General features: G+C 43.6%; 1 protein-coding gene across 1 annotated transcript in view; it reads right to left on the bottom strand.

Annotated features, from left to right (window-relative positions):
• TMEM41B (transmembrane protein 41B) overlaps positions 1-13,659 on the bottom strand; it is a 37,100-nt gene extending 23,441 nt beyond the window's left edge. The window contains exon 1 of the mRNA XM_004418418.3: positions 13,369-13,659. Within this exon, the coding sequence (XP_004418475.1) occupies positions 13,369-13,489 (121 nt within the window). The 5' untranslated portion in view covers positions 13,490-13,659. The remainder of the gene's footprint in view (positions 1-13,368) is intronic.
• Between the last annotated feature and the right edge of the window lie 12,923 nt (positions 13,660-26,582).

The following is a 26,582-nucleotide window of genomic DNA, read 5'->3' as shown; positions in this document are numbered from 1 at the left end:
TTCGGGGTCGACTCCTCTGTCTCCTGCGAGAGATATGTGTCGACCCGGAGCTCCGCTTAATAAACCTCTTACCTCTTGCGTTTGCATCAAGCTCGGTCTTCTGTGTCTGTGGGTCCGCGCCTTCCCGAGGCTGGAGTTGGGGTTCCCTTTTTGGGATCCTACATTTGGGGGCTCGTCCGGGATCTGCGCGGTCACCCCAGACTTCGAAGACCCCTTGGAGGTAAGCCTGAGTGACTGGGTGTGTGAGTGTGTGCGGCGCCGCGAAGCATTGTTTTGGTTTCCGTATCTGGGCAGCCGCCGCTTCGGGCCGTGAGGGCCGAGCGGCTGCAGTGGCAGACGTGCTGGGAACTGCAGGCTGCAACCCTGGGGGACGCCCCAAGGGACAAGGGGAGTCAGGAAAGCCTGACCACCCCCTTTCAGGTGGAAAAAGAAACGGCACTCTTTTTCCCAGGGAGGACACGAAAACCCCTCCCGTCTGAAACCGCCTTCGGTTGGCTTGTAGAGACACCAACCGGGCAAAGTTGTTTATGTCTTGCTGTGTTTTTGGTGTTCATTGTTCTGTTTTTGTTCGTTACGTGGACCTCATTTGACGGGATGGGACAGACTATGACGACCCCCCTCTCTTTGACCTTAGACCACTGGACTGAAGTGAGAGCGAGAGCGCACGATTTGTCGGTAGAAATAAAAAAAGGCGTTGGCAGACTTTTGCACCTCTGAGTGGCCCTCCCTCAATGTGGGTTGGCCCCCTGAGGGGACGTTTAATCTAACTGTTATTCTCGCGGTGAGGGCTATTGTTTTCCAGGAGAGACCGGGGTCCCATCCTGACCAACGACCATATATTACAGTGTGGCAGGATCTAGTGCAGAACCCACTCCCGTGGGTTAAGCCATGGGTAAAAGCGGAAAAACTAGGCCCCCGAGTCCTGGCGCTACAAGATGCGGAGACACGAAAGAAATCGAAATCAACTCGAACAGCGGAGTCGGAGACCCTTCGGCCTCCCGGGGCTCTACCCTGAGATTGAGCCTCCTCCCGAATGGCCCCCTTTCTCGCCTCCCCCTTACCCCCCCCAGCTCCAGGATCGCAATCAGGACGGAGGGCGACTGGCTCGGGTCCCTCCGCTGGAACCCGAAGCCGCCGCGGAGCCACTCCGGACGGGCCTGATACCACGGTGGCGCTCCCGCTAAGAGAGTATGGAGCTCCTGCGGGGCCCAACCAGCTGTCACCCCTCCAGTACTGGCCTTTCTCTTCCTCAGACCTGTATAACTGGAAAAATAACCATCCCCCCTTTTCAGAAAACCCCGCCGGATTAACCGCCCTGATAGAGTCCCTAATGTTTTCCCATCAGCCCACTTGGGATGACTGTCAACCGCTCTTACAGGCGCTCTTCACCACGGAGGAGAGAGAAAGAATCACACAGGAAGCAAGAAAGAACATCCGAGGCACCAACGGGCAGCCGGCAACGATAGCTGAGGCGGAAGAAGGGTTTCCGCACAACCGACCCAACTGGGACTATAACACGGCTGAAGGTAGGGGGTCGCTGTCCGCTTACCGCCAGGCTCTAGTGGCGGGTCTCCGGGGAGCCGCAAGGCGGCCCACCAATTTGGCTAAGGTAAGAGAGATTCAGCAAGGACCCACTGAACCCCCCTCCGTTTTTCTAGAACGATTGATGGAGGCTTACCGCAGGTACACGCCCTTTGATCCGTCCTCGGAAGGGCAGAAGGCCTCTGTCATTATGGCCTTTATTGGACAGTCAGCCCCAGATATAAAGAGGAGATTGCAAAGGCTAGAGGGGCTGCAAGACTACGACCTGCGGGACGTAATAAAGGAGGCTGAAAAGGTGTATCATAAAAGGGAGAGTGAAGAGGAAAAGCGAGAGAGAGAGAGAAGGGAGGCTGAGGAGAGGGAAGACAGGAGAGACAGGAGACGAGAAAAAAATCTAACTAAAATACTGGCCGCAGTGATAAAAGCGACAGGGCCAGATCACAGACAGTCAGGGAACCTGGGCAACGCCCCACGACCAGGCTCACGCAGACAGCAACCCTTGGACAAGGACCAATGTGCCTATTGTAAGGAGAGAGGACACTGGGCAAGGGAATGCCCCAAGAAAAGGGCCACACCCAAGGTGTTGTCTTTAGGAGAGGACGAAGAATAGCGGGGACGGGGCCCGGGCCCTCCCGAGCCTAGGGTAACCCTAACTGTTGAGGGGACCCCTATGAGTTTTCTGATTGATACTGGGGCTGAATATTCAGTACTGAAGCAACCTTTGGGGAAATTAAAAACTAAAAAGACTCTGGTTGTTGGAGCCACTGGGCAGAAACAATACTCATGGACTACTTCCCGGACAGCGGACTTGGGGAAAGGAAGGGTGTCCCATTCCTTCCTAGTGATTCCTGAATGCCCGACCCCGTTGCTAGGTCGAGACCTTTTAACCAAACTGAAAGCTCAAATAGATTTTGCTCAACCTCGGCCTACAGTATCCTGGTCCGCACCTACCACCATGATATTGGCCCTGGAGCTAGAGGAAGAATATCGGCTCCATCAGCAGCCTAAGCCTAGAGCTCGGCTCAATACCGATAAGTGGCTGATCGAATTTCCAACGGCATGGGCTGAAACCGGGGGACTAGGGACGGCTACGAGAATTCCCCCAGTCGTGATAGATCTTAAGGCCGGAGCCCTCCCGATAAGGGTGCGTCAATACCCAATAAGAAAAGAGGCCAGAGAAGGAATCCGCCCCCATATCCAGAGGCTGCTCCAACAAGGAATCCTGGTTCCTTGCCAGTCTCCTTGGAACACCCCCCTCCTGCCTGTAAAAAAGCCTGGAACTAATGATTATAGGCCGGTCCAGGATTTGAGAGAGATAAATAAAAGAGTGCAGGATTTACACCCTACCGTGCCAAACCCATATAACCTACTCAGCTCCCTCCCCCCATCACGAAAATGGTACACTGTCTTGGACCTGAAAGATGCATTCTTCTGTCTACGGCTTCACCCAAAAAGCCAATTACTTTTTGCTTTCGAGTGGCGCGACCCTGATATGGGGATCGTTGGACAACTGACTTGGACGAGACTACCTCAAGGTTTTAAAAACTCCCCTACCCTGTTTGATGAAGCCCTCCACAGGGACTTGACTGATTATAGGGTTAAAAACCCTCAAGTGACTCTTTTACAGTATGTAGATGATCTACTGTTGGCGGCGGAAGCCCCGGGAGACTGTGAAGAAGGGACCAAGCGCCTCCTGGCCGAGTTGGGTGAGTTGGGATACCGGGCGTCGAAAAAAAAGGCACAGTTGTGCCAGGAAAAAGTAGTCTACTTAGGCTACACACTAAAGGACGGCCAAAGGTGGTTAACCGACGCACGGAAAAAGACTGTGACCCAGATTCCGGCCCCAACCTCCGCTCGCCAGGTAAGGGAATTCCTGGGGACAGCCGGCTTCTGCCGATTGTGGATCCCTGGGTTTGCTACCCTGGCTGCTCCACTGTACCCATTGACTAAGGAAAGTGGGAACTTTGTCTGGACTCTAGAGCACCAGAAGGCTTTTGAGACTCTAAAACGGGCATTATTAGAGGCACCCGCGTTGGCCCTACCAGATTTGACCAAGCCCTTCACCTTGTATGTAGATGAAAGAAAGGGAATCGCCCGGGGAGTCCTAACTCAAGCCCTTGGGCCCTGGAAGCGCCCAGTCGCATATCTACCAAAAAAACTGGATCCGGTAGCCAGTGGATGGCCCTCCTGCTTAAGGGCGATCGCCACCACTGCCCAGCTGGTGAAAGATGCAGATAAGTTAACTCTGGGCCAACAGATAACCGTAGTAGCCCCCCATGCCTTAGAAAGCATTATCAGACAGCCTCCAGATCGATGGATGACTAACGCCCGGATGACTCACTACCAAAGTCTGCTCCTAACTGAGAGAATTACCTTTGCCCCACCGGCCATCTTAAACCCGGCCACACTACTGCCCGAAGCGGATGATGAAATACCTGTTCACCAATGCGGCGACATCTTGGCATCAGAAACGGGGACCCGACCCGATCTGCCGGATAAGCCATGGGCTGGGGCCCCTAATTGGTACACCGACGGCAGCAGCTTTATGGCAGAAGGTAAGAGGATGGCTGGGGCTGCTGTGGTAGACGGGAAAAAGACTCTGTGGGCAAGCAGCTTGCCGGAAGGGACTTCTGCACAAAAGGCTGAGCTTATCGCCCTGACACAGGCGTTAAGGTTAGCTGAGAGTAAGACTGTGAATATATACACGGACAGCCAGTATGCCTTTGCTACTGCCCATGTTCATGGGGCTATTTATAAACAAAGAGGGCTGCTTACCTCGGCCGGAAAAGATATCAAAAATAAAAAAGAGATTCTGGGCCTCCTAGAGGCTATACATTTGCCTAAAAAGGTGGCAATCATCCATTGCCCAGGTCATCAGAAAGGCACCGACCCCATAGCTCAAGGGAACCGCTTAGCAGATTTGGAAGCCAAGCGGGCGGCACTAGGACCTATGGTCCTGACTCTCCAGGGAGCTAAGGTCAACAAAACTGTCTCCGGTGGGGAACTAACTAAAGAAGAGAAAGACCTTTCCGTTGCAGAGGGGCGAGAATATCTATCACATCTACATCGGCTAACCCACTTGAGCCCTCAGAAACTAATTAAAATTATTGAGGCCTCCCCGTACCAGGTACCAGATTTGAGAAAGGCAGCTGAAGAAATTTATAAGGATTGTAGAGCTTGCGCTCACAAATGCTGCAGTTACCAAATACCGCACTGGACATAGACTCCGGGGAGACAGGCCCGGAAGCTTTTGGGAGATAGACTTTACTGAAATCAAACCGGCCCGGTATGGAAATAAATATCTTCTAGTATTTGTAGATACCTTCTCGGGATGGGTAGAGGCTTTCCCCACCCGAAAAGAGACTGCCTCTGTAGTAGCCAAGAAGACATTGGAAGAAATCCTCCCGAGATTCGGGATCCCAAAGGTAATTGGATCTGACAATGGTCCTGCATTCGTTGCCCAGGTAAGTCAGGGACTGGCCAGTCAACTGGGGATCAATTGGAAATTACATTGTGCTTATAGACCCCAGAGCTCAGGCCAGGTAGAAAGGATGAATAGAACAATTAAAGAGACCCTAACTAAATTGTCCATAGAGACCGGCGATAGTGACTGGACAGCCCTCCTGCCCTTTGCCCTGTTCCACGCCCGGAACACCCCACAGGGACCCTTAAAACTTACACCCTTTGAAATCCTCTATGGAACCCCTCCCCCTTTGGCACAAATAGGGATACATGACCCTGACATTATACCTTCTATACCTTTGTCAGCCTGCTTGAAAGCACTCGAGGCCGTCAGGCGCGACATCTGGAACCAGCTAAAAGAGGCCTACCAGCCTGGTGATCTGCTCATCTCGCACCAATTCCAGGTTGGGGACTCTGTCCTTGTGAGACGACATCGGACGGGGTCATTAGAGCCACGTTGGAAGGGGCCCTACGTGGTGCTCCTCACTACGCCCACAGCAGTCAAGGTGGACGGTATAACCTCTTGGATTCACGCCACACACGTAAAGAAGGCACCCCAGAATGCAGCAGATCTCTGGAAGGTGGAAAAGACTGATAACCCTCTTAAGTTGCGTTTGCGTCGTGGGAACGGCGAGCAGCTTGTCCAATCCTGACCCCCACGCTCCTCAACTGCTCACGTGGCAAGTCGTCTCCCAGGTAGGAGATATAACCTGGTCAATCCAAAAAACTGCTTCCCCTTGGACATGGTGGCCAGACTTACACCCTGACCTTTGTAAACTGGCTATAGGAACCCCCGACTGGGATTTCATGGGTCGACGAGGGGGGGCAAAACAAGCCGGAGGATGCCACTCCCCCCATCGCAAGGGTAAACTAAAGGCATACTCCTTTTACGTGTGCCCCGGTCACCACAGACCTCGTTCAATTGACTCCTGGTGCGGGGGCAAGGAAGACTTCTACTGTAAAAACTGGGGATGTGAAACCAGTGGGACTACTTATTGGCAACCCTCCTCTTCTTGGGATTTAATCAGGGTTAGAGCAAATTATAGCCACCAGATGAGTCGGGGCTCAGAATGCAATACCTGGTGCCACCCCTTAACCATTCAGTTCACAGAAAAAGGAAAAACAATTAAAACCTGGACCGAGAATGGTCATTCATGGGGAATAAGATTATACAAAGACCGATATGATAAAGGCCTGACCTTCTCTATTAGATTAAGAATAGAACCTCCCGCCAGCAGACCGATAGGGTTAAATAGCCCCAAACCCCCCCAGGCAAAGTCCATAACCCTAAATGGGACCATAGATACGGTCACCAAATCTGCCCTGCGACCACCATCTACGCCACCTCCCGCAGTACCTACTGGGCAAAGATGGCACAGACTGTTTAACTTAGTACGGGGAGCTTACTACGCCTTGAATGATTCCAACCCTGAAATGACTGAATCATGCTGGCTATGCCTAGCGGTCAGCCCCCCTTATTATGAAGGAATTGCCACCATGGGGCTCTATAATAACACCTCAGACCACACGACTTGCCTTTGGGGAAAAGAAGGGCGGCTAACCCTAACGGATGTGTCAGGGACCGGTTCAGGACTATGCTTAAGAAAAATTCCCCCAGGCTACCAGGCTCTATGTAATAAGATTGAAGTCAGCCTTCCGACTACTCCTGGTCATTTTTTGGTACCAGGACCCAATAGGTGGTGGGCCTGCACCATGGGTCTAACCCCCTGCATCTCAACTAGCGTATTCAATTCGTCACAAGATTTTTGTGTGCTTGTGCAGTTGGTACCTAGAATTTATTATCATACTGCCAATAGTTTCGAGGATAAATTTGACCAGAGATCCAGATTATGGAGAAGGGAACCAGTATCCCTCACCCTGGCTATACTCCTGGGACTGGGAGTTGCCGCGGGCGTAGGGACTGGCACTACGGCCTTAGTCACAGGAGAAAGGGGATTAACTGCCTTGAGCAATGCTATAGATGAAGACCTCAGGACTTTAGAACAGTCCATCTCTAAATTAGAAGAGTCCCTCACCTCCCTGTCTGAAGTAGTGCTCCAGAATAGAAGAGGATTAGATCTGCTGTTTTTAAGAGAGGGAGGACTTTGTGCGGCCCTTAAAGAAGACTGCTGTTTCTATGCAGATCACACAGGGGTAGTCCGAGATTCAATGCAAAAATTAAAGAAAAGATTAGACATGAGGCAGCGAAGCAGGGAGGCACAACAAAGCTGGTTTGAATCCTGGTTCACTAAGTTCCCCTGGATGACGACCTTACTATCCTCCCTAGCAGGACCCTTGCTGATTTTTTTTCTACTTTTGGTCTTCGGACCGTGTGTTTTCAATAGAATTACTGCTTTCATAAGAAAAAGAGTCAATGCAGTGCATGCTATGATGCTCCAACGCCATTACCAAGCTCTCCCACGCAATGAGCCACTGATAGTAGACACCGAAAACTAAGTTCTAAGATTAGAACTAGGGACAAAAGAAGAAGTGGGGAATGAAGGAAGTAAATTATATTAAAGATTTTTTATTTATTTATTTATTTATTTTTTTATTTATTTTTTTTTTATTTTTTTTCCCCCCAAAGCCCCAGCAGATAGTTGCATGTCATAGCTGCACATCCTTCTAGTTGCGGCATGTGGGACTCGGCCTCAGGATGGACGGAGAAGTGGCGCCTCGATGCGCACCCGGGATCCGAACCCGGGCCGCCAGCATTGCAGCGCGTGCACTTAACCACCAAGCCACAGGGCCGGCCCTAGTAAATTATATTAAAAATTTAAAAGTTAATACCTTAGAGACAGGCACCTCCACACCCTAAGGATTCCTGGTATAAGGGGGAACGTTTATCGATCCTGACTGACTCTATTCATAGAAGACTCGCCCTAAACTGTTCGGGGAAAATTGAGAACAAGAGAGTGCTCCAGAGGGATAAGTTTGGGAGGGTCGGGGTGGAGGGGGTCCAGATGGGGACGCGTGTGTGTAACCTGATAATTGCTTCGCGCCATAGCAATTCGCGCCATAAAATGTAACTGTTTAAATGTTTTAAATTAGCCAATCATGTAAGACCGCGCCAACCTTTTCCCGCTTTACGCTTCCGAATCCTATAAAAGAGCTTGCCCCTTAAGGTTCGGGGTCGACTCCTCTGTCTCCCAAGTAGAGATATGTGTCGACCCGGAGCTCCGCTTAATAAACCTCTTACCTCTTGCGTTTGCATCAAGCTCGGTCTTCTGTGTCTGTGGGTCCGCGCCTTCCCGAGGCTGGAGTTGGGGTTCCCTTTTTGGGATCCTACACAGGGGTACACTAAGTTCTCTCATCACCTGAGACTGCTCTACCTTGGACATTTTAAATTCCAATATGCCATTCATTGATCACCTTTATTCTTTCACGAGCTTACTCCTCCATTTTCTCCCTTCTGTTGGGCTTCTCTCTTCTCTTCCTTCCATGTCCAGCAACTTCATGGTATATCATCTGAAGCAGTACTTTTGACTGGAATCTTTATCTTTTCCTTATATCTAATCTAACCCAAAATCAGAACCACAAGTTCCCTTTCTTCTTTCCTACACCAAGATGGTTGAGCATGAATAGAGAAAAATCATGACATGGAGATCCATGTCTTTGGGAAAAACTGACTTAACCTCATTCCTACTCCCTTTTTTAGGTATCAAACATGAATCAGGCTGAGCCAGTCACGTTATTCTTACGCTTTGATAACAGTGATAGGTTCATGGATAAGCATTTGATCTGAGGCAGTCTAATCAAGAGAGAATATCTAGACTTTTATTGGTAATGCTACGAAAAAGATTCTCAAAATTATCAAGGAAGAATTCAGCTTACCTGGACCTTCAAGAGGAATCAAGCTTAAGGTAAGCTGACATCAAGTAGGCAAACCAAGATATGAAAGAAATCTGATTTTGATGATCTCACTGAACCACTGGTTCCAGAATGAAGCCAGTGAATCCCACTTAAGCTCCCAACTTTTTAGTTATATGACCCAATAAACTTCCTTTCAGCAAAGGTTTCAATTGTGTTGTCTAGTGATTATAAGCAAAAGAATCCTGTTACATAATATTTGGATTGAGATTGGCACCAACAAATCACACTAATACCTTGGCTGATAACCAGTTGCTAATTTTAGTCTTAGTTCCCAGTTATCCATAATCAGAGCTTCCTTATTCCTCTAGGCCAGTACCTTGCTCATAGCAGATGCTCAAAGAGTATCTGTTGAATCAAATTGGCAAGGCAGGATCTAGAACAGGCATCTGAGAAGGATTTATTATCCAAATTCAAACAATACTGTCTTCTAAAAGCAGTAAAACCAACTTCAAGACAGCTTTTCTCAAACATTTTTGGCTGCATTCTACAATAAGCAATGTATTTTATATCATGATCTGGTACACACAAAATCTATATAACTGAAAATTAAAATTCAAAGAACAATACTTACCCCCACTAAATGCAAAGCGCTCTGCTATTTTCTCTTCCATTTTTTTAAATGGCTCATCATTACCCATCAAATTGATTTCACACCACTCACAAGGGTAATGACCTATATATTAAAAAACACGGTTCTAGAAGTTCTCTTAAATCAAAACAGGGAACTTCTATGACTTGCTAGCAAACAGATCAGCCAGGGCAAACAACACAAGAGAAAAGAAAATACCCTGGTCCAGGCACCCCTGCAAAAAGATTAGGTCAAGAACCTCTTAAGTGGTTCTACCTCTTGTCTCTCACCTTTTCCTCATCATACAAGATTTAGACTTTCAGTGTTATTGCCTTGTTCAAGTCTTCACAGTGGTCCTCAGTCTATAAGGCTCAGATGTTAGACTAGAGACAAGAGTCATGGCAAGGAAACCACTAAATGCACCAAACACTGCACGTAGAGTGTAAAATATTTCAATCATACACACAATGACAACTATTTGCCAAAGTTATATAGATGTGTCAGTTAATAAAAATAAAAATTCATTTAAAGTGTCACGGAATTTATAGGAACGTTCTATTACTATGTATTTCTCAATCAAGAGTTACTAAAATTTTTATCTCTTCTCCAAAACCTTCCCATTTTTGAATGCCAAGTTATCACCTGCAATGAACAAAGATTGTTTTTCATAACCTGGAAAATCAGTTGCTAAATAGTTACTAAGGACATCACGTCACCACTGAGCACCAGCAGCAAGTAACCAAACCCTATCATGCAAGGGCGCCACAAAATCTTTTGCCCAAAGAGAGAATTCCTAACACTAATTAAAGAGAGAGAGAGAAATAGAGACAGTGAGACAGAGGCAGAGGAGAAGAAAAAGAAAAAACTGAGAATCATTAATAAGCAGGATGGATCAAAAAACTTCCTTTGCCTAGCACTTAAAGCTCTCTATACTCTAACACCATTTTGACCACGGCCAACATTATCCCCTACTAACACCCAATAGAAATCCTCTACTCCTGATAAATTAATCTCTTTATTGACACACACAAAAGCTTCACACTAACCTTCAAGTGTAATGTTTCCCATGCCCAGAATCCCCTTCCCTTCTCTCTACTAATCCAAACTCTACTTCTCCATGACGGCACGCCTTCGCATCTCCTCCTTCTGTCTTCCTATAGCTTTATAGTCCACAGAAGTCAATTGACAGCATCATAAAAATAATTGTGTTCAAATTAACTCAAAATGGATTAAAGACTTGAATGTCAGACCTGAAACCATAAAACCCCTAGAAGAAAATATAGGCAGTACGCTCTTTGACATTTGTGTTAGCAGTATCTTGAATATCGTGTCTCCCGAGCAAGGGAAACAAAAGAAAAAAATAAACACATGGGACTACATCAAACTAAAAAGCTTCTGCACAGCAAAGGAAACCATCAATAAAACGAAAAGACAACCCACCAACTGGGAGAAAATATTTGCAGATCATATATCCAATAAGTGGTTAATATCCAAAATATATAAAGAACTCATACAACTCAACAACGAAGAAACAAACAACTAAATCAAAAAATGGGCAGAGGATACCAACAGACATTTTTTCAAAGATATACAGATGGCCAACAGGCACATGAAAAAAGTGTTCAACATCGCTAATCACTAGGGAAATACAAATCAAACTACAATGAGATACCACCTCACACCCATCAGAATGGCTAAGACTAAAAAGACAAGAAATAACAAGTGTTGGAGGGGATATGGAGAAAAAGGAACCCTCATACACTGCTTGTGGGAATGCAAATTGGTGCAGCCACTATGGAAAACAGTACAGAGATTTCTCAAAAAATTAAAAATAGAAATACCATATGATCCAGCTACTCCACTTCTGGGTATTTATCCAAAGAACATGAAAACACTAATTTGAAAAGATATATGCACCCCTATGTTCACTGCAGCATTATTCACAATAGCCAAGACTTGGAAGCAACCTAAGTGCCCATTAACAGATAAATGGATAAAGAAGATGTGGTGTATATATATACGATGGAATACTACTTAGCCATAAAAAAGACAAAATCTTGCCATTTGTGACAACATGGATGGACCTTGAGAGTATGATGCTAAGTGAAATAAACCAGATGGAGAAAGACATTCCCATATGACTTCACTCAGATGTGGAAGATAAACACACAAACACATAGATATGGAGAACAGATCGGCGGTTACCAGAGGGGAAAGGCGTGAGGGGAAGGCGAAAGGGGTAAAGGGGCACACATGTATGGTGATGAATGGCAACTAGACTTTTGGTGGTGAACACGATGCAGTCTATACAGAAGTCAAAATATAATGATGTATACTTGAAATTTATATAAGGTTATAAACCAATGTGACCTCAAAAAAATAAATAAAAAATAATAACTGTGTTGAACGTGTTGTTCTAATGATAAAATAAGATAAACTATTATAAAAGCACTTTGGAAGTTTCAAGGTTTTATTTTCTGAATAGCTTTAGGTAAAAAAAAAAAAAAAGTAATAAAACAACTGACTGCTATTGCAAATCAAATGACAATCTTTAGGGATGTCCTATCAGGAAAACACTTTTTCAGGAAACTCTTGGATTATTGTCACTCTCAGTAGCAGCATCTTCAAAACAATGCTCCTTTAGAGTGGATTTATACTTTGACAACAATTCATATCTGGGATTTTGAAGTTATTTGGCTCTACTGTCTATAAGGTGCAAAAATACCCAAATATATAAAGCTTAAAGAGCCAAATTAGACTGGAGACATTTTAAATTATTTCAAAATAAAATACCATGTTCTGCTAGACACTCTTTTTAAATTTTAATAGATTTTAAATTTGATTCAAAAAATATTTCAGCTGAATGTTAAACACATTATCTCTCTCTCTCTATTTTTTTAAGTGTACAATACTTTATTGTTGACTATAGTTACAACGTTGCTAGCCAATCTTAAAAGACCCTCCTCTTACCCACCACTGGTGTTGCAACACATCATTGTGAGTAAGCTGCAGACAACTTAATGGCTATTTGTTAGGATCTCTTCAAGTTTATGGGCTTTAAAAGCATTTAAAGAGCATAATCATTTCAACTGCTGAGAAGCAATGAAAAGATTTATGCCAAGATAGAATCAAAGTATTTAGTTTCTAGGTATGCTTTTTTTCTTAAAATAACATTTAAAGCCCTGAAAAATGTCAGGATGGTGTAACAGAAAAAAATCTTGAGAATGAGACATCTTAGCTATAACAGTAATTGCTAACATTTATTTACCCCTCGCTTCATATAAGCCAAGCATTACACTAAATCCTTTAAGTGAATTATTTTGTTTAATCCACGCACCAATCTAAGTAGATACTATTATTATTATCATCATCCCCACTGCACAGTTTAGACAGAGCTTTTGAAAGATAAGGCCAAAGTCATAAGTGGCAGAGCAGAGACTCAAACCCAAGTGTTCCTGCCACCTGGAAGCGGCACCGGGACGTAGTTAAGTCCTTGCTCTTAACGACTGCTTTACTAATCTGGCTTAGTGACTCTATGCAAGTCATATATCCACTCTGGGCCTCAGTTTCCTCATCTGTACAAATAAAGCAAGGAATGCTCAAGTTCCTTCCAGCTCTGCCTAGCTTCAGTATTATCGACCCTACAATCTCCCTAGGCGTCAACAAGCCAGTGTTATTCCTTCTTTTAACTGAATTCAACTGAAAAAGCATTTACGACACACCTAGTAAGTGTTCGGCCTTGTTTTGGGCAGTGGCCCAAGTCCAGGTCTCCCACTCGCTCTGCTCTCGCCCCTGAGTGCCAGCAGGCCCCCGTTTCCCCGGCAAGTCCCTGGGATCGGCTGAGGTACTTTACCCTCCGGAGCCCCTCCCGGCACACTTCCGCCTCTGGGCCAGCCCCAGCTCTGGTTTCCGAGTCTACTCACCCTTCAGGTGGTCTCCCCTGCCCGGCGCCGTGGGACCTCGCGTCCCCGCTGCCCTGTCCCCCGCAGGGGTCGTGTGGAGTGACCCCGTCTGCGATCGTTCGGCGACTCTGCCTTTCGCCATGGCTGCAGCACGGCAGGCGGAGGGAGCGGGATAATGCCGCAACCCCTTAACAACAACTCCGCCGCAGGCTCCTTACAACTCCCAGAGGCCACAGCCACAGCTACTTCCGGGACGACCACGTCACCTAAGACGACCTCAACCCCGCGAGCACAGTGACGGTCGACTAAAACCTGCAGCGCCCACTCGGGCTACGCTCCGCCCGGCCCCGCCCCTGAGCCTCGCGCGCTCACGCCCGCCCAGTAACCGCGAGACAAGTCAGGGTCCCGGCACGCCCCATTCACTGCCCCGCCCCGCCTCGCCAGTGGGGGGAGCATGCGCAGTCGCGGCACCGGAGTCACCCGGTGTGGCTCCGGGACGCAGACGACTAACGCGCAGCTTTAATTATCCGGAAGTGCGATCCCGGCGACTTCAAACCCTTTGTGTGGACCGCCGGAAGTTCCTGCGAATGATTAGTTGGCGTTTCGTGGCAAACGCTGCTTCAGCCAGCTCTCTTCTCTACCAATTCCACAAGCTGCTGTCTTGAATCTGGAGGGCCTAGACAGTACTTGGTCTGAAGATGTTGGAAAACATGAAGCCTGAGCCGAACCTACCGAGTTTCAGGAAGCTAAGGCTCAGGGAGGAGCTATAACCTGTGAAGGTCACAGGGTGGCGGAAATGGGTTTAGAATCCGGGTTTTCTTGTTCCCAAGCGAATGTTTTCCATTAGCAAAACCCTGTCGCCCCTCACTAGTAAACCCAGGTCAGCTCATTTAGCTTTCCCTTTTGCTGAACCCAAACGTGCCTTTTTTAAGTTACTTACACTCCTACTTCACAGAGCTGTATTCAGCTTACTCACTGGTGACTGTATTGGAATTACCTCTTGAAAGCAACTTGGCAGTGTGTAAAAGAATACTGATTGTTCCTATCCAGCATGGTTATGCTTAAGGAAGGGATAAATTCTGAGAAATGTGTCGTTAGGCGATTTTGTCATTTTGGGAACATAATAGAGTGTACTTAAACAAACCTAGTTGGTATAGCCTGCTACACACCTAGGCTATACGGTATAGCCTATTGCTTCTAGGCTATAAACGTGTATAGCATGTTACTGTTCTGAATACTGCAGGCAATTGTAAAACAATGGTATTTCTGTATCTAAACATAAAAAATATGAAGTAAAAATATGATATTAAAAGATAAAAAATGGTACACCTGTGTAGGGCACTTAGCGTGAATGGAACTTGCTATGACGAACAAAACAACATGAGATTAAATCAAGCACAGAACAAATGATGCAATCGAGACAAAGTAAACACGAGATGTATGAGGCTGCTGCTGGCATAACACAGTATACTGTTGTACGGTAAACTTTTTCCTTTTTTTTTCCCTGCTGAGGAAGTTTCACCCTGAGCTAACATCTGTTGCCAATCTTCCTCTTTTTCTTTTTTGTATGTGAGCCGAGAGCTAACATCTGTGCCAGTCTTCTCTATTTTGTATGTGGGTCGCCACTGCAGCATGGCTGATGAGTGGTGTAGGTCCACACCTGGGAGCTGAACCCACCAGCCTGGGCTGCCAAAACTGAGTGCACTGTAAAACTTAACCACTACATCATGGGGCTGGCCCCAATAATTAAAGCTTTAAATTTAACAAGCAAAACTATGAAAGTACTGGAAGATAAAATAGAAAACATGTTTTTATTATCTTGAGCAAAAAGACTTTTCTCGGTAATACCTATAGTGAAGCCTCTGATTTTACCCTTAAAACAGAATTTAGCACTTTATCACATATCTTAAAGAAAATCCACTCCAGAAAACAGTAATGAATAACGTAGAGTTTACTGAATTGTTTGAAGAGAGACAGAGAGATAGTTAATAAATTCCTATGGACAGTTTTGGTTTTCCTTCTTATTGTCAGCTGCTCCCTGCTAATCTCTAGAGCAAACACAGTCCTTTTCTGCTTTTACATCTTGACTCACAGGTCCTGGAGGCCTAGCCTTTGGGCAAGAATAGCAAAGTATGTATCTGATAAAAGTTGAAAAACGTTTTTGAGAATCTAAAATTAATATTGGAATAAGGAAAATGTTTATTAAAGTATATTACACATAACGAAAATTAGATATAATTTAATTTTACAGCTTACTGACTATTCACAAACTTAACATGGGAGTCCCCAAATCAAGAAATAGAACATTACCAGGCCGGCCCCGTGGCTTAGCGGTTAAGTGCGCACGCTCCACTACTGGTGGCCCGGGTTCGGGTCCCAGGCGCGCACCGACACACCACTTCTCCGGCCATGCTGAGGCCGCGTCCCACGTGCAGCAACTAGAAGGATGTGAAACTATGGTGTACAACTATCTATTGGGGCTTTGGGGGAAAAACAAATAAATAAATAAAATTAAAAAAAGAAATAGAACATTACCAATACACAGAAGACCCCATACTTCCTCCAAGTCACTATTCACCCTCCCCAAGAGAAACCATTGGAAAAGCCTCTTAAAATATGATACAAAACTGAAAAGCCAATTTGAGATTTCCATGTCTAGCTGTGACAAAATAATTGTTACCAAACCACCCTTCCCACTGCAAACAACTAGAAAACTGGACAAAATATATGAAATAACTGTTTTTAGATATTGAAAAATAGTCAGTCAAGGACTATGATCCTTGAAAGAAGGGAAACAAGATGAATTTCATGATCACCATGGTTTTCTGCCTAGGGACACTTTCTGGACCACAGTACAAGGAGGGATAGCGTAAAGAGAGCACAGTGGTGTTACTGAGCCAAGGAGAAAAGGACTGGCGTTCAAGGCTACCATTATGGCTGGAATTTGCAGGGCAGGATGCAAGAGTGAAACAAAGAAGCTCTAGATAGATACAGAGGAGTCTCCTTGGGTCTTTGGTTAAAAATCTCCACAAGCCAGGGTAAGACAACATCAGGTGGAGCAAAGAACAATTGCTGGGTGAATAACAAGTACTGGAAAGCTGTGAGCTGAATGGAGATTCCAGAGCTTACATGGGGCTGGAAGACATTAAAGTTCCAATCAACCAGAGTGGAGAAAACTTGTTGACCATGTTGGCCATTCAGAAAAGATCCCATAAAGGCAAAGCATTAATATTAAAGCCAATATAACCCTAGAGAAAAGGCTGCTTTAGACACATACTAATAAAGATTAAAAACAAGATTCAAAGGATTAATTGATGCACAAGCAAATTAACTGCCTACCAGAACAATGCTCAACACTGAACAAAGCTCAATGTTTTAGAAGAGGAAATCAAGAAGTTCTATAGCGTGGAATCCACAATGTTCAGCATGCAATCTAAAATTACTAGACATTCAAAGAAACATGAGAAGGTGACCCATAATCATTAAAAAATCAATCAATAAAGACCTAGAAATGACTTTTTTTAAAAAGCTGTTATGAATATGTTCAAGGACTTAAAGGAAACCATGAACACAAGGGACAAATGAGAAATAGCAATAGAGAAATATAACCCATAAAACAAAACAAAATAGAAATTCTGGAATTAAAAAATACAATATCTGAAATGAAAAATTCACTAGATGGCCTTACCATCAGATGTGACACTGCAGAAGAAAAGACCAGTGAACTTGAAGACAGGGCAAAAGAATCTCTTCAAACTGTAGCACAGGGAGAAAAAGGCTAAGTCTAACATATGTCTAATTAGAACTTCAGGGCTGGCCCCGTGGCTTGGCGGTTAAGTGCACGCGCTCCGCTGCTGGCGGCCCGGGTTCGGATCCCGGGCGCGCACTGGCGCACCGCTTGTCCGGCCATGCTGAGGCCGCGTCCCACATACAGCAACTAGAAGGATGTGCAGCTATGACATACAACTATCTACTGGGGCTTTGGGGGAAAAAATAAATAAATAAAATTAAAAAAAAAAAAAGAACTTCAGAAAGAAAGAAGAGAAAAATTAGAATATTTGAAGTACTTTAAGAAATAATGACTGGGCCGGCCCTGTGGCTTAGCGGTTAAGTGCACGCGCTTCGCTGCTAGCGGCCCGGGTTCGGATCCCGGGCACGCACCGCTTCTCCGGCCATGCTGAGGCCACGTCCCACATACAGCAACTAGAAGGATGTGCAGCTATGACATACAACTATCTACTGGGGCTTTGGGGGGGGAAAATAAATAAATAAAATCATTAAAAAAAAAAAATGACCAATTTTTTTTTTTTTTAAGATTTGTTGAAAACAATAGGCCCAAAGATCAAAAAGTTAATTGAACCCCAGCAGGATAAACATAAAGAAAAACACACTTAGGCATATCATAATGATACTGACAGCCAAAGATAAACAGAAAATCTGAGGGCTGGGGAAAAAGACACATTTCATGCAGGGGGAAAACAGTGAGAATAAATGAGGACTTCTCATAAAAAAATAATGCAAATAATGCAAAACATATATCTGACAAGGGGTTGATCTCCATAATATATAAAGAACTCACACAACTGAACAACAAAAAAACAAACAACCCTATCAAAAAATGGGCAGAGGAAATGAACAGACACTTCTCCAAAGAAGATATACAGATGGCCAATAGGCACATGAAAAGATGTTCAACATCACTAATCATCAGGGAAATGCAAATCAAAACAACACTAAGATATCATCTCATGCCCGTTAGAATGGCTATAATCACCAAGACAAAAAACAACAAATGTTGGAGAGGATGTGGAGAAACAGGAACCCTCATACACAGCTGGTGGGAATGCAAACTGGTGCAGCCTCTATGGAAAATGGTATGGAGATTCCTCAAAGAATTAAAAATAGAGATGCCCTATGATCCAGCCATCCCACTACTGGGAATCTATCCAACGAACCTGAAATCAACAATCCAAAGAGGCTTATGCACCCCTATGTTCATTGCAGCATTATTCACTATAGCCAAGAAGTGGAAGCAACCTAAGTGTCCCTTGACTGATGATTGGATCAAGAAAATGTGGTGCATATATATATACAATGGAATACTACTCAGCCATAAAAAAAGACAAAATCGTCCCATTTGCAACAACATGGATGGGCTTGGAGGGTATTATGTTAAGTGAAGTAAACCAGAAAGAGAAAGACAAACACTGTATTATCTCACTCATATGTGGAATATAAAACAACACATGGACAGAGAAAACTGTATTGTGGTTACCAGGGGCAATGGGGGTGGGTGGTGGGCACAAGGGGTGAAGGGAGACATATATAGGGTGACGGACAAACAAAAATGTACAACCCAAAATTTCACAATGTTAAAAACTATTAAAACATCAATAAAAAAAGTTATTTCTAAATCCAATAATAATAATAATAATAATGCAAATAAGAAAAAAATGGAATAATTTCCTTAAAGTGCTTAAAGAAAATAAAAACAGAACTGTGAACTGAGAATTTTAAACCCATATATCTTCAAATATAAAGGTGAAATAAAGATATTTCAGATAAACAAAAGCTGAGAAATTTGTCATCAGCAGACTGGGACTACAAGAACTGTTGAAGGAAAATGGTGGCAGAAGGAAATGCAGATCTACAGAGGCATGAAGAGTGCCAAAAATGGTAAACACGAGTAACTATAAAAGACTCGTTTTCTCATTATGTAATTGTTAGAGGATAATTGGTAATCATACATTATTGGTGGGAGTGTTAAATGGTACAACCACTTTGGAAAAAGTTTTGGCAGTTTCTTATAAAACTAAACAAACACCTACCTTATGACCCAGCAGTGCCACTCGTAGGTATTTACCCACAGGGTTGAAAATATATGCCTACAGAAAGATTTATGCACAAATATTCATAGCAGCTTTAGTCACAATAGCTAAAAATTGGAAACAAGTGGTGTGAGGACAGTGTTCTTGAAGTGGGGTGGCCTGGTGTGGGGTGGCCTGGTGTAGGGTGTCAGAGCCTACACAGAATGAGGAGACTGGTTTGGCATAGGGGTTTAAAACCCAAGCAGATTGAGAAGAGTGTCCTTACAGAGAGGCAGCCCAGTGTGGGATTCAGAGCCCAAGCCAGGTGTGACAGAGGTCCCCAAGACCACCCCCAGGTTCAATGATTAACTAGCAGGACTCAGCACATAGTTATACTCATGGCTATGATTTATTACAGCAAAATAATACCAACCAACATCAGCAAAGGAAAAGGCACACGGGCAAAGTCCAAAGGAAACCAGGCACAAGTTTCTACGAGTTCTCTCCCAGTGGAATCAAACAGAACATGCTTAATTCCTCCAGCAACAAATTGTGACAACATGTGTGAAATGTTGTCTACCAGGGAAGCTCATTGGAGACTCAGTGCCCAAAGTTTTTACTGGAAGTTGGTCACATAGGCACTCAATGCCTAGCATGTACCAAAATTCCAGATTCCTACGGGGAAAACAGTAGTTCAGCATAAACCACTTTATTTATACAAACAGTTTGGGCACAGTGAGCCACTCTTACTAGAATGGGAATGGTGGGAATCCTCCTGAAACCCAAGTTACCAGATGCCAGCCAAGGGCCAACCTTGCAAGCAGGCCCTTCTAAGGACAGCAGTCTTAGGCCTGCTATATTAACTCTTTTATGCACACCAGATAACAAGAATATCCGAGGAGGGGCAGTTCAAAGCAGACTTTCAAAGCCAAAGGAGAATGAGGAGCGTGTCCACACAGGGGGCAATAATGGCACTAGCCTGGTAAAGGGAGTCAGATTCAAAACTGGGTGAAAAGTGCATCCATGTAGGGCAACCTGGTGCAAGGTGCTGGAGTTCAAGTGGGATAAGGTGGGCATCTGCACAGGAGAGAGAAGGGTACAGCAATAAGGGATTAGTTACAAACTGGTAGATTGATAAAAAAATAAGTAAAAATATTAGGGATAATGGGAGTCGGATTTTCTTACCATCATTAGAGTTAGAAACATGGAAAAGGAGAAAAGTAGAGTGAAACCTGTGATGTTGCGTTTGAAATTGGAGCTGTCAGTGTGAAATCATGGTTTTCAATAGATAAATAGCTAGATAGATGTATGAATGAATATAAATGTAAATGAGTGTGTCCATTAAAAGGGCCTGGGAGCAGTGACACCTCAAGAAAAATGGACATACTTAGTGTCAATATCATGGTTCTAAATAATATTTTCCACTTCTTGGAGAAATGGCTGATTACAGGGTTGGGGCATGGAAAAATACAAGATGAATTTAGAACATCTTGTGCAAGAAACAAGGAAGTGCTCAAAGAACGTCAGGGACATATCAAAAGAACTCAAGAGCCAGCTTGAAGAGTCTCTGATGGCCAAATTGGGTACAATTTGAGATGCAAAATAAATAATCATATTAACAGACTATAACCCATTGGGTAAAATATGAAATCAAGAATTTATATTGATTTAAAAAATCAGTGAATAAACTAAAAGTTGATGAAAATAGAATATTTACATAGTTTCAAAATATCTATCATAAAAATATTGATTAATTACAAAAGGAGAAAGAGTAACTTTACACAGCATAACAACAACTCACTCTCAAATGCTTCAAGAAAAAAATTTTTTGTACTGCTGGTAACAATTCTGAAAGAAATAAATACATAAATCCCAATTATATTTGGAGATTTCCCCACTTATCTCTCAGTAATTAACAGAAAAAGTAGTTGTTCTGTATCCTGATTGTGATGTTGGTCATGTGCATCTGTATAATTGCTAAAATTCATAGAACAGTAGTGCAAAAAGTCAATTATACTACGTGATAATTTTTAAAAAATAATATCTACATATATAGTAAAGAGAGTGGCAAAGAAAGTCAGTAACTTAACTTTGCACCCTAAGGAAGTAGAAAAAGAAGAGCAAACTAAATCCATAGCTAGCAGTAGGGAGGGAATAATCAAGAATAGAGTGGAGACAATACAATAGAGAATAGAAAAACAACAGAGAAAATCAACAAAACCAAAAGCTGTTTCTTTAAAAACATCAACAAAATTGACAAATCTTTAACTCGATTCACTGAGCTATAAAGAGAGAAAAATCAAATCACTAAAATCAGAAAAGAAAGTAGGACATTACTACAGATTTTATAGAAATAAAAAGGATTATAAGAGAATACTATGAACAATTTGCTTCAAGGAAAGGAACTGAATGGCAGGGAAACAGTGAGATTTTACTTTTTGAATTTTGACCTGTATACATGAAATATAGTTAATAGATTTAACTAATAACAACAACAAACTTGTAAGCACAAGAACGGATCAAAATGAAATGAAGTATAAATTATTTGTACTATATTTTCTAAAGGTTTTGCAATAAGCTTATGTTACCTTTATGATTGGAATAAAAAGAAAAAGATTTTTGAATGTTTGGAATGTTACTGTGCATACAATTTTTGTTGTAGTTCTTTAATTTAATACCATATCAAGTCTTACCTCTTCTTTGACTAGGAGAATTCATTGAAAACAGCAGCTTCTCCTTGGCTGTGAGCAGGAACTGGGGCTCCTGAGCTTTGCATTCCCAGGTGAGGGGACCTCAGTCTGCCCTGGGAATGGAGACAGTTTAGAAACAGAAAAAGAAGAGTAGTTTTTCAGGGAGCCAAAGAAGGAGGATATTGTCCTAAAAATAGATTGGTATGTGGTGGTTGGACTCAGGCATTTAGAACTAATTTTTAAGTCCCAGTGTTCAGGCAACTGTCAGACAAGGCCGGCCAGAAGCCAGTGGGATCAGATCCCTGGAAACTAGCAGGTGAAGTTGGAAAGAAGAAACAGGCTATGGATGTGGGGTAGGCGGGGTTGGTACCTTCAAATACTGGCCCAGCAGTGAGCTCTGTCCCCAAACTGGGTGGGGAAAGGTCTGGGCCCAGTCAAGAGAGATCAGCCAGATCAAACTATCTGAATTGACATCACTCTTGTGCCAAAAGAATGCAGGCGGCTCAGACTGCCTTTTCATTTGTGCTGGCTGGAAAGACTGCTGGACAAGAGTCTAAATGGTTCAGCTTTGAGGCTTGGCCCTCTGGCCCATTTCTCTCAGTGCTGCTATTTGCTCAGGCCAGCAAAGAATCCTGGTTTCTAAAGAGTTGAGATTATCTGAACAAATCAGAATATAATAACTTTTTTAAATGAACACTTTTATTTTTATTTTTATTTTTTTTAATTTTTTAATTTTTTGTGAGGAAGATCAGCCCTGAGCTAACATCCATGCTAATCCTCCTCTTGTTGCTGAGGAAGACCGGCTCTGAGCTAACATCTATTGCCAATCCTCCTCCATTTTTTTTTTCCCCAAAGCCCCAGTAGATAGTTGTATGTCATAGGTGCACATCCTTCTAGTTGCTGTATGTGGGACGCGGCCTCAGCATGGCCGGAGAAGCGGTGCGTCGGTTTGCGCCCGGGATCCGAACCCGGGCCACCAGTAGCGGAGTGCGTGCACTTAACTGCTAAGCCACGGGGCTGGCTCTGAACACTTTTATTTTTAAAAATTATTTTTTCCATAGGACACATCATCAACTGTCATTATATTATATGGCGTATATGTATGGATTTTTTTGTTTTATGTTCCCTCCCCAGTTGGAATGGAAGCTCCATGAGGACAGGGGAATTTTTCTGCTTCATTCAGTGCTGTCTTCTCAAAGCTCAGAAGCAATTGGCACAAGCAATTGCTCAGAAGATTTTTGTTGAGTTACAACAAAATATTATTGCCAAAAAATTGTTACAAAAAGTTCAAATAGTAAAGCTCAAAAAGTAAAAATTAAGAGTCTTTGTCCATATCTCTAATTCTACTCCTGCAAGATAACCATTATAACACTTTTGTGTGTACAATATTAATTCTAGAACAATCTGTCCTGTTTATTTCTGTATACCTTAAGCAGACCACAATGCCTGGCACAAAAGAAGTACTTGATAAAAACTGATTGAAAATTCATTGAATGAGTTGTAAGCAGTCTTGGGGTTGAGGTGGGGTGACTAAATAAAGGGTTGGCAGCTATAGGCTATATCCCCAAACAGGTTAGGGTGAGTTCCTTGAGTTAGGCTATTTATCTATACATCACAAGTATTGAGGAGAGTGCCCGAACGCTCTCTATCAATTATTTGTTAAGCACTTATTGACCCACCCATACACTATGGAGAAAAATTTCACTCTCCAGCCTGCAACACTACTTCTGGCTTCCTTGATTAAGACTCCCTGTCCTATTAAACTGGTCCGATGCCTTCCTACCAGAGCATGTTGGCCCCAGGGCAGAACTCCCACGCCAAGGGGCTCTCTATGTCTCTTGGCTGCTGGCAAGACAGAATGAGAAGACCCTCCCATAGACCAACAGACACAGACACCCATGCTTGTGCCCAGCATGTCTGGATGGAATGCTGCCCAGCTAGAACCCCTGAGAGACAGAGATCTGTCAGCATCTCTTTGTGAGGATGCCTCAGGGGATTTGTCTGAGCGCCAGCTTCTCTGTGCAAAAGGCAGTCAAAGCCAGAAAAAGCCAGCAACTCAGTCAGGCTGAAAATACAATATTGAAGCATTAAACTGGAATGTGGCAATTTACAGCTGTCACACCACACTCACTAAGTGAAATCACATTTTGTGCCAGGCTTCCAAAGACATAATCACATGAAAACTACTTTTATTGCTTTGATGCATGGTTAAAAGTAGTTTACCACAGAAGTAAGCAAGTCTACTAAAGGATCTATGTTGAGAAGCATAAATACAGAGAGCAAAGTGGTTGTTTCCTATTTTACCTCAGGAAACATTTAGTTATAAATAAAGCAATGCCCTAAGAATAGAAGAGTCACTTAGGGTATATTCTTTGCTGGTTAATAACTTTATTGAATCAACAAAACTAAATCAACTTTCCTAGAATTCACCTTCATGATAGAAAAATTTTTAGTAGGCCTCAAATACTTTTAGGCTCCAATTTACTTTTGTTTTCTTCTTGACTTCTGCTTATTTCCCTACCAGGTCTTTTACCTTCCAGAAGTTAAGCAAAATCTTCCAATCTTGCACTGTGCTTACTGCTGAGGTCTCATCAGTGAGAGTTGGGGGAATGGAGAGAGGGCTGCATTTTCAGTATCCAAAACATGGGCCAGCCCCAGTGGCCTAGTGGTTAAGTTCAGCACACTCTGCTTTGGTTACCGGGCGCAGACTTACACCAGTTGCCTGTCAGTGGCCACACTGTGGCGGCAGCCCACGTACAAAAAGAGGAAGATTGGCAGCAGGTGTTAGCTTGGGGCGAATCTTCCTCAGCAAACAAACAAAACATTAAAAGTTGCCAAATAATTCCTCAGGCCCTTGCACCTGCTAGCTCCATGGTGTGAGAGGCTCTTATACTGCCCTCCTTCCATCACTCTGTTTCATAACACTTAGTCTTATTTTCCTCACATCACATCATCTGAAATTATATATATATATTTTAAAGATTTTTATTTATTTATTTTTCCCCCCCAAAGCCCCAGTAGATAGTTGTATGTCATAGCTGCATATCCTTCTAGTTGCTGTATGTGGGACGCGGCCTCAGCATGGCCGGAGAAGCGGTGCGTTGATGCGCGCCCGGGATCCGAACCCAGGCTGCCAGCAGCAGAGCGCGCACACTTAACCGCTAAGCCACGGCGCCGGCCCTGAAATTATATTATTTATTTGATTTTTGTCCGTCTCTCTAGGTAAGACTTAAGCACCATGAAAGCAAATACCACAGTGTTCCAGTACCTTGAACAGCGCCTGGTACACAGCATTGTATACACACTTTTTTTAATTGTATAGATGAAAGGCAAGTGATTAAATGCTAGAGCTTTGGAGGAGTGATTTGTTTGATGGTTTAAAAAGAGGATTTTTAATTTTCAGTGAATTATCTTCTTGCCAAAAAGAAAAAGAAAAATGAATTGGGATTATCACACCCATTGCCAACTTCTAGTTGTGCTGTTGGCCCCAGGTTTCTGTACCCGGTGTGAGTGTACCACACACAGTGCTAGTTTTACCACTGGTATCTGAGATCAAAGGAAGTTAAAAGACATTAGCAAGTCTTAGAGTAACAATAACACATGTTTTCCTCAATAGCTCTTGGAAGAGTCACCCTCAAACACATTGTTATTCAGTGGAACATGCAAATTAGTAATGAAGAAGTTCGCTCAATTAAGGTGAAGAGAGACTGCATGTGTATAGAGAGGACACATTTTAAAAGGACAGAAAAAGTGCCCATTGAACTTAGCAACAATAAGGTCATCCTTTTCTTTAGTTCTTTGTAGTTAAAAGACTGTAGGAATGGTAAAAATTAAGACATCTTATGGCCGTTGTACTTGTGAATTGATACAAAGTAAAGATAAATATTTGCATCAGAAAAAGATTAACATCACAATCACAGCTATATCCTAAATGTCCAAAATATGACTTTGTTAATATCGCCTCTCTGAAATCTTAACTAGGTTTTTTGGTCAGTGTGGAAATTAGTGTATAAGAAAGAGGACCCTCAGAAATAAATAATGGCAATTGATTTAACTCCTCTTACCTTCACTTTCTTCATCTGTAAAATGGAGCTAATCATCCTCATCATATAGAATAGACGATGTATACTAAGTACCTAGCTTTAGTAGATATTCAGTAAATATTATTTGGGGTTGTTGCTCTCTTTATAATTTTTTTTTTTATAATTTTATTTATTTATTTTTCCCCCAAAGCCCCAGTAGATAGTTGTATGTCATAGCTGCACATCCTTCTAGTTGCTGTACGTGGGACGCGGGCCTCAGCATGGCCGGAGAAGCGGTGCGTCGGTGTGCGCCTGGGATCCGAACCCAGGCTGCCAGCAGCAGAGCGCACGCACTTAACCGCTAAGCCACGGGGCCGGCCCTGTTGCTCTCTTTAAAGTACTTCAAATCCAGAAGCCCTTTGAGCAGCATCTGGCCTTCTGGTCTCTGACCTGCTTCAGCCATGCTGAGCTCTATTACACATCCTCGCTGGAAGGTTATTCAGCAACATTGTGGGAAATAAGTGTTCTGATTGTAAAGTGTCCCTGCTTGTCAGAACAGTAACAACAACAACAACAACAAAATCAAGTACCGTTTCCAGTCTCCTCTCCAGCATCAATTGTGCTTCAATAATCTAACGCTAAAGAGGTATCTGGGGTAAAACTGAATGGTTAGTGTAAAGAGACTGTGCACCTGTCCGGGTGAAGGCTACCACTTC

The sequence above is a fragment of the Ceratotherium simum genome, chromosome 7, assembly GCF_057802395.1.
Source record: "Ceratotherium simum simum isolate JZ-2026a chromosome 7, ASM5780239v1, whole genome shotgun sequence".
In the NCBI taxonomy this organism is placed as follows: Eukaryota; Metazoa; Chordata; class Mammalia; order Perissodactyla; family Rhinocerotidae; genus Ceratotherium; species Ceratotherium simum.
The sequence above is the reverse complement of the archived record's forward strand: the minus strand, read 5'-3'. Positions and strand labels throughout refer to the sequence as shown.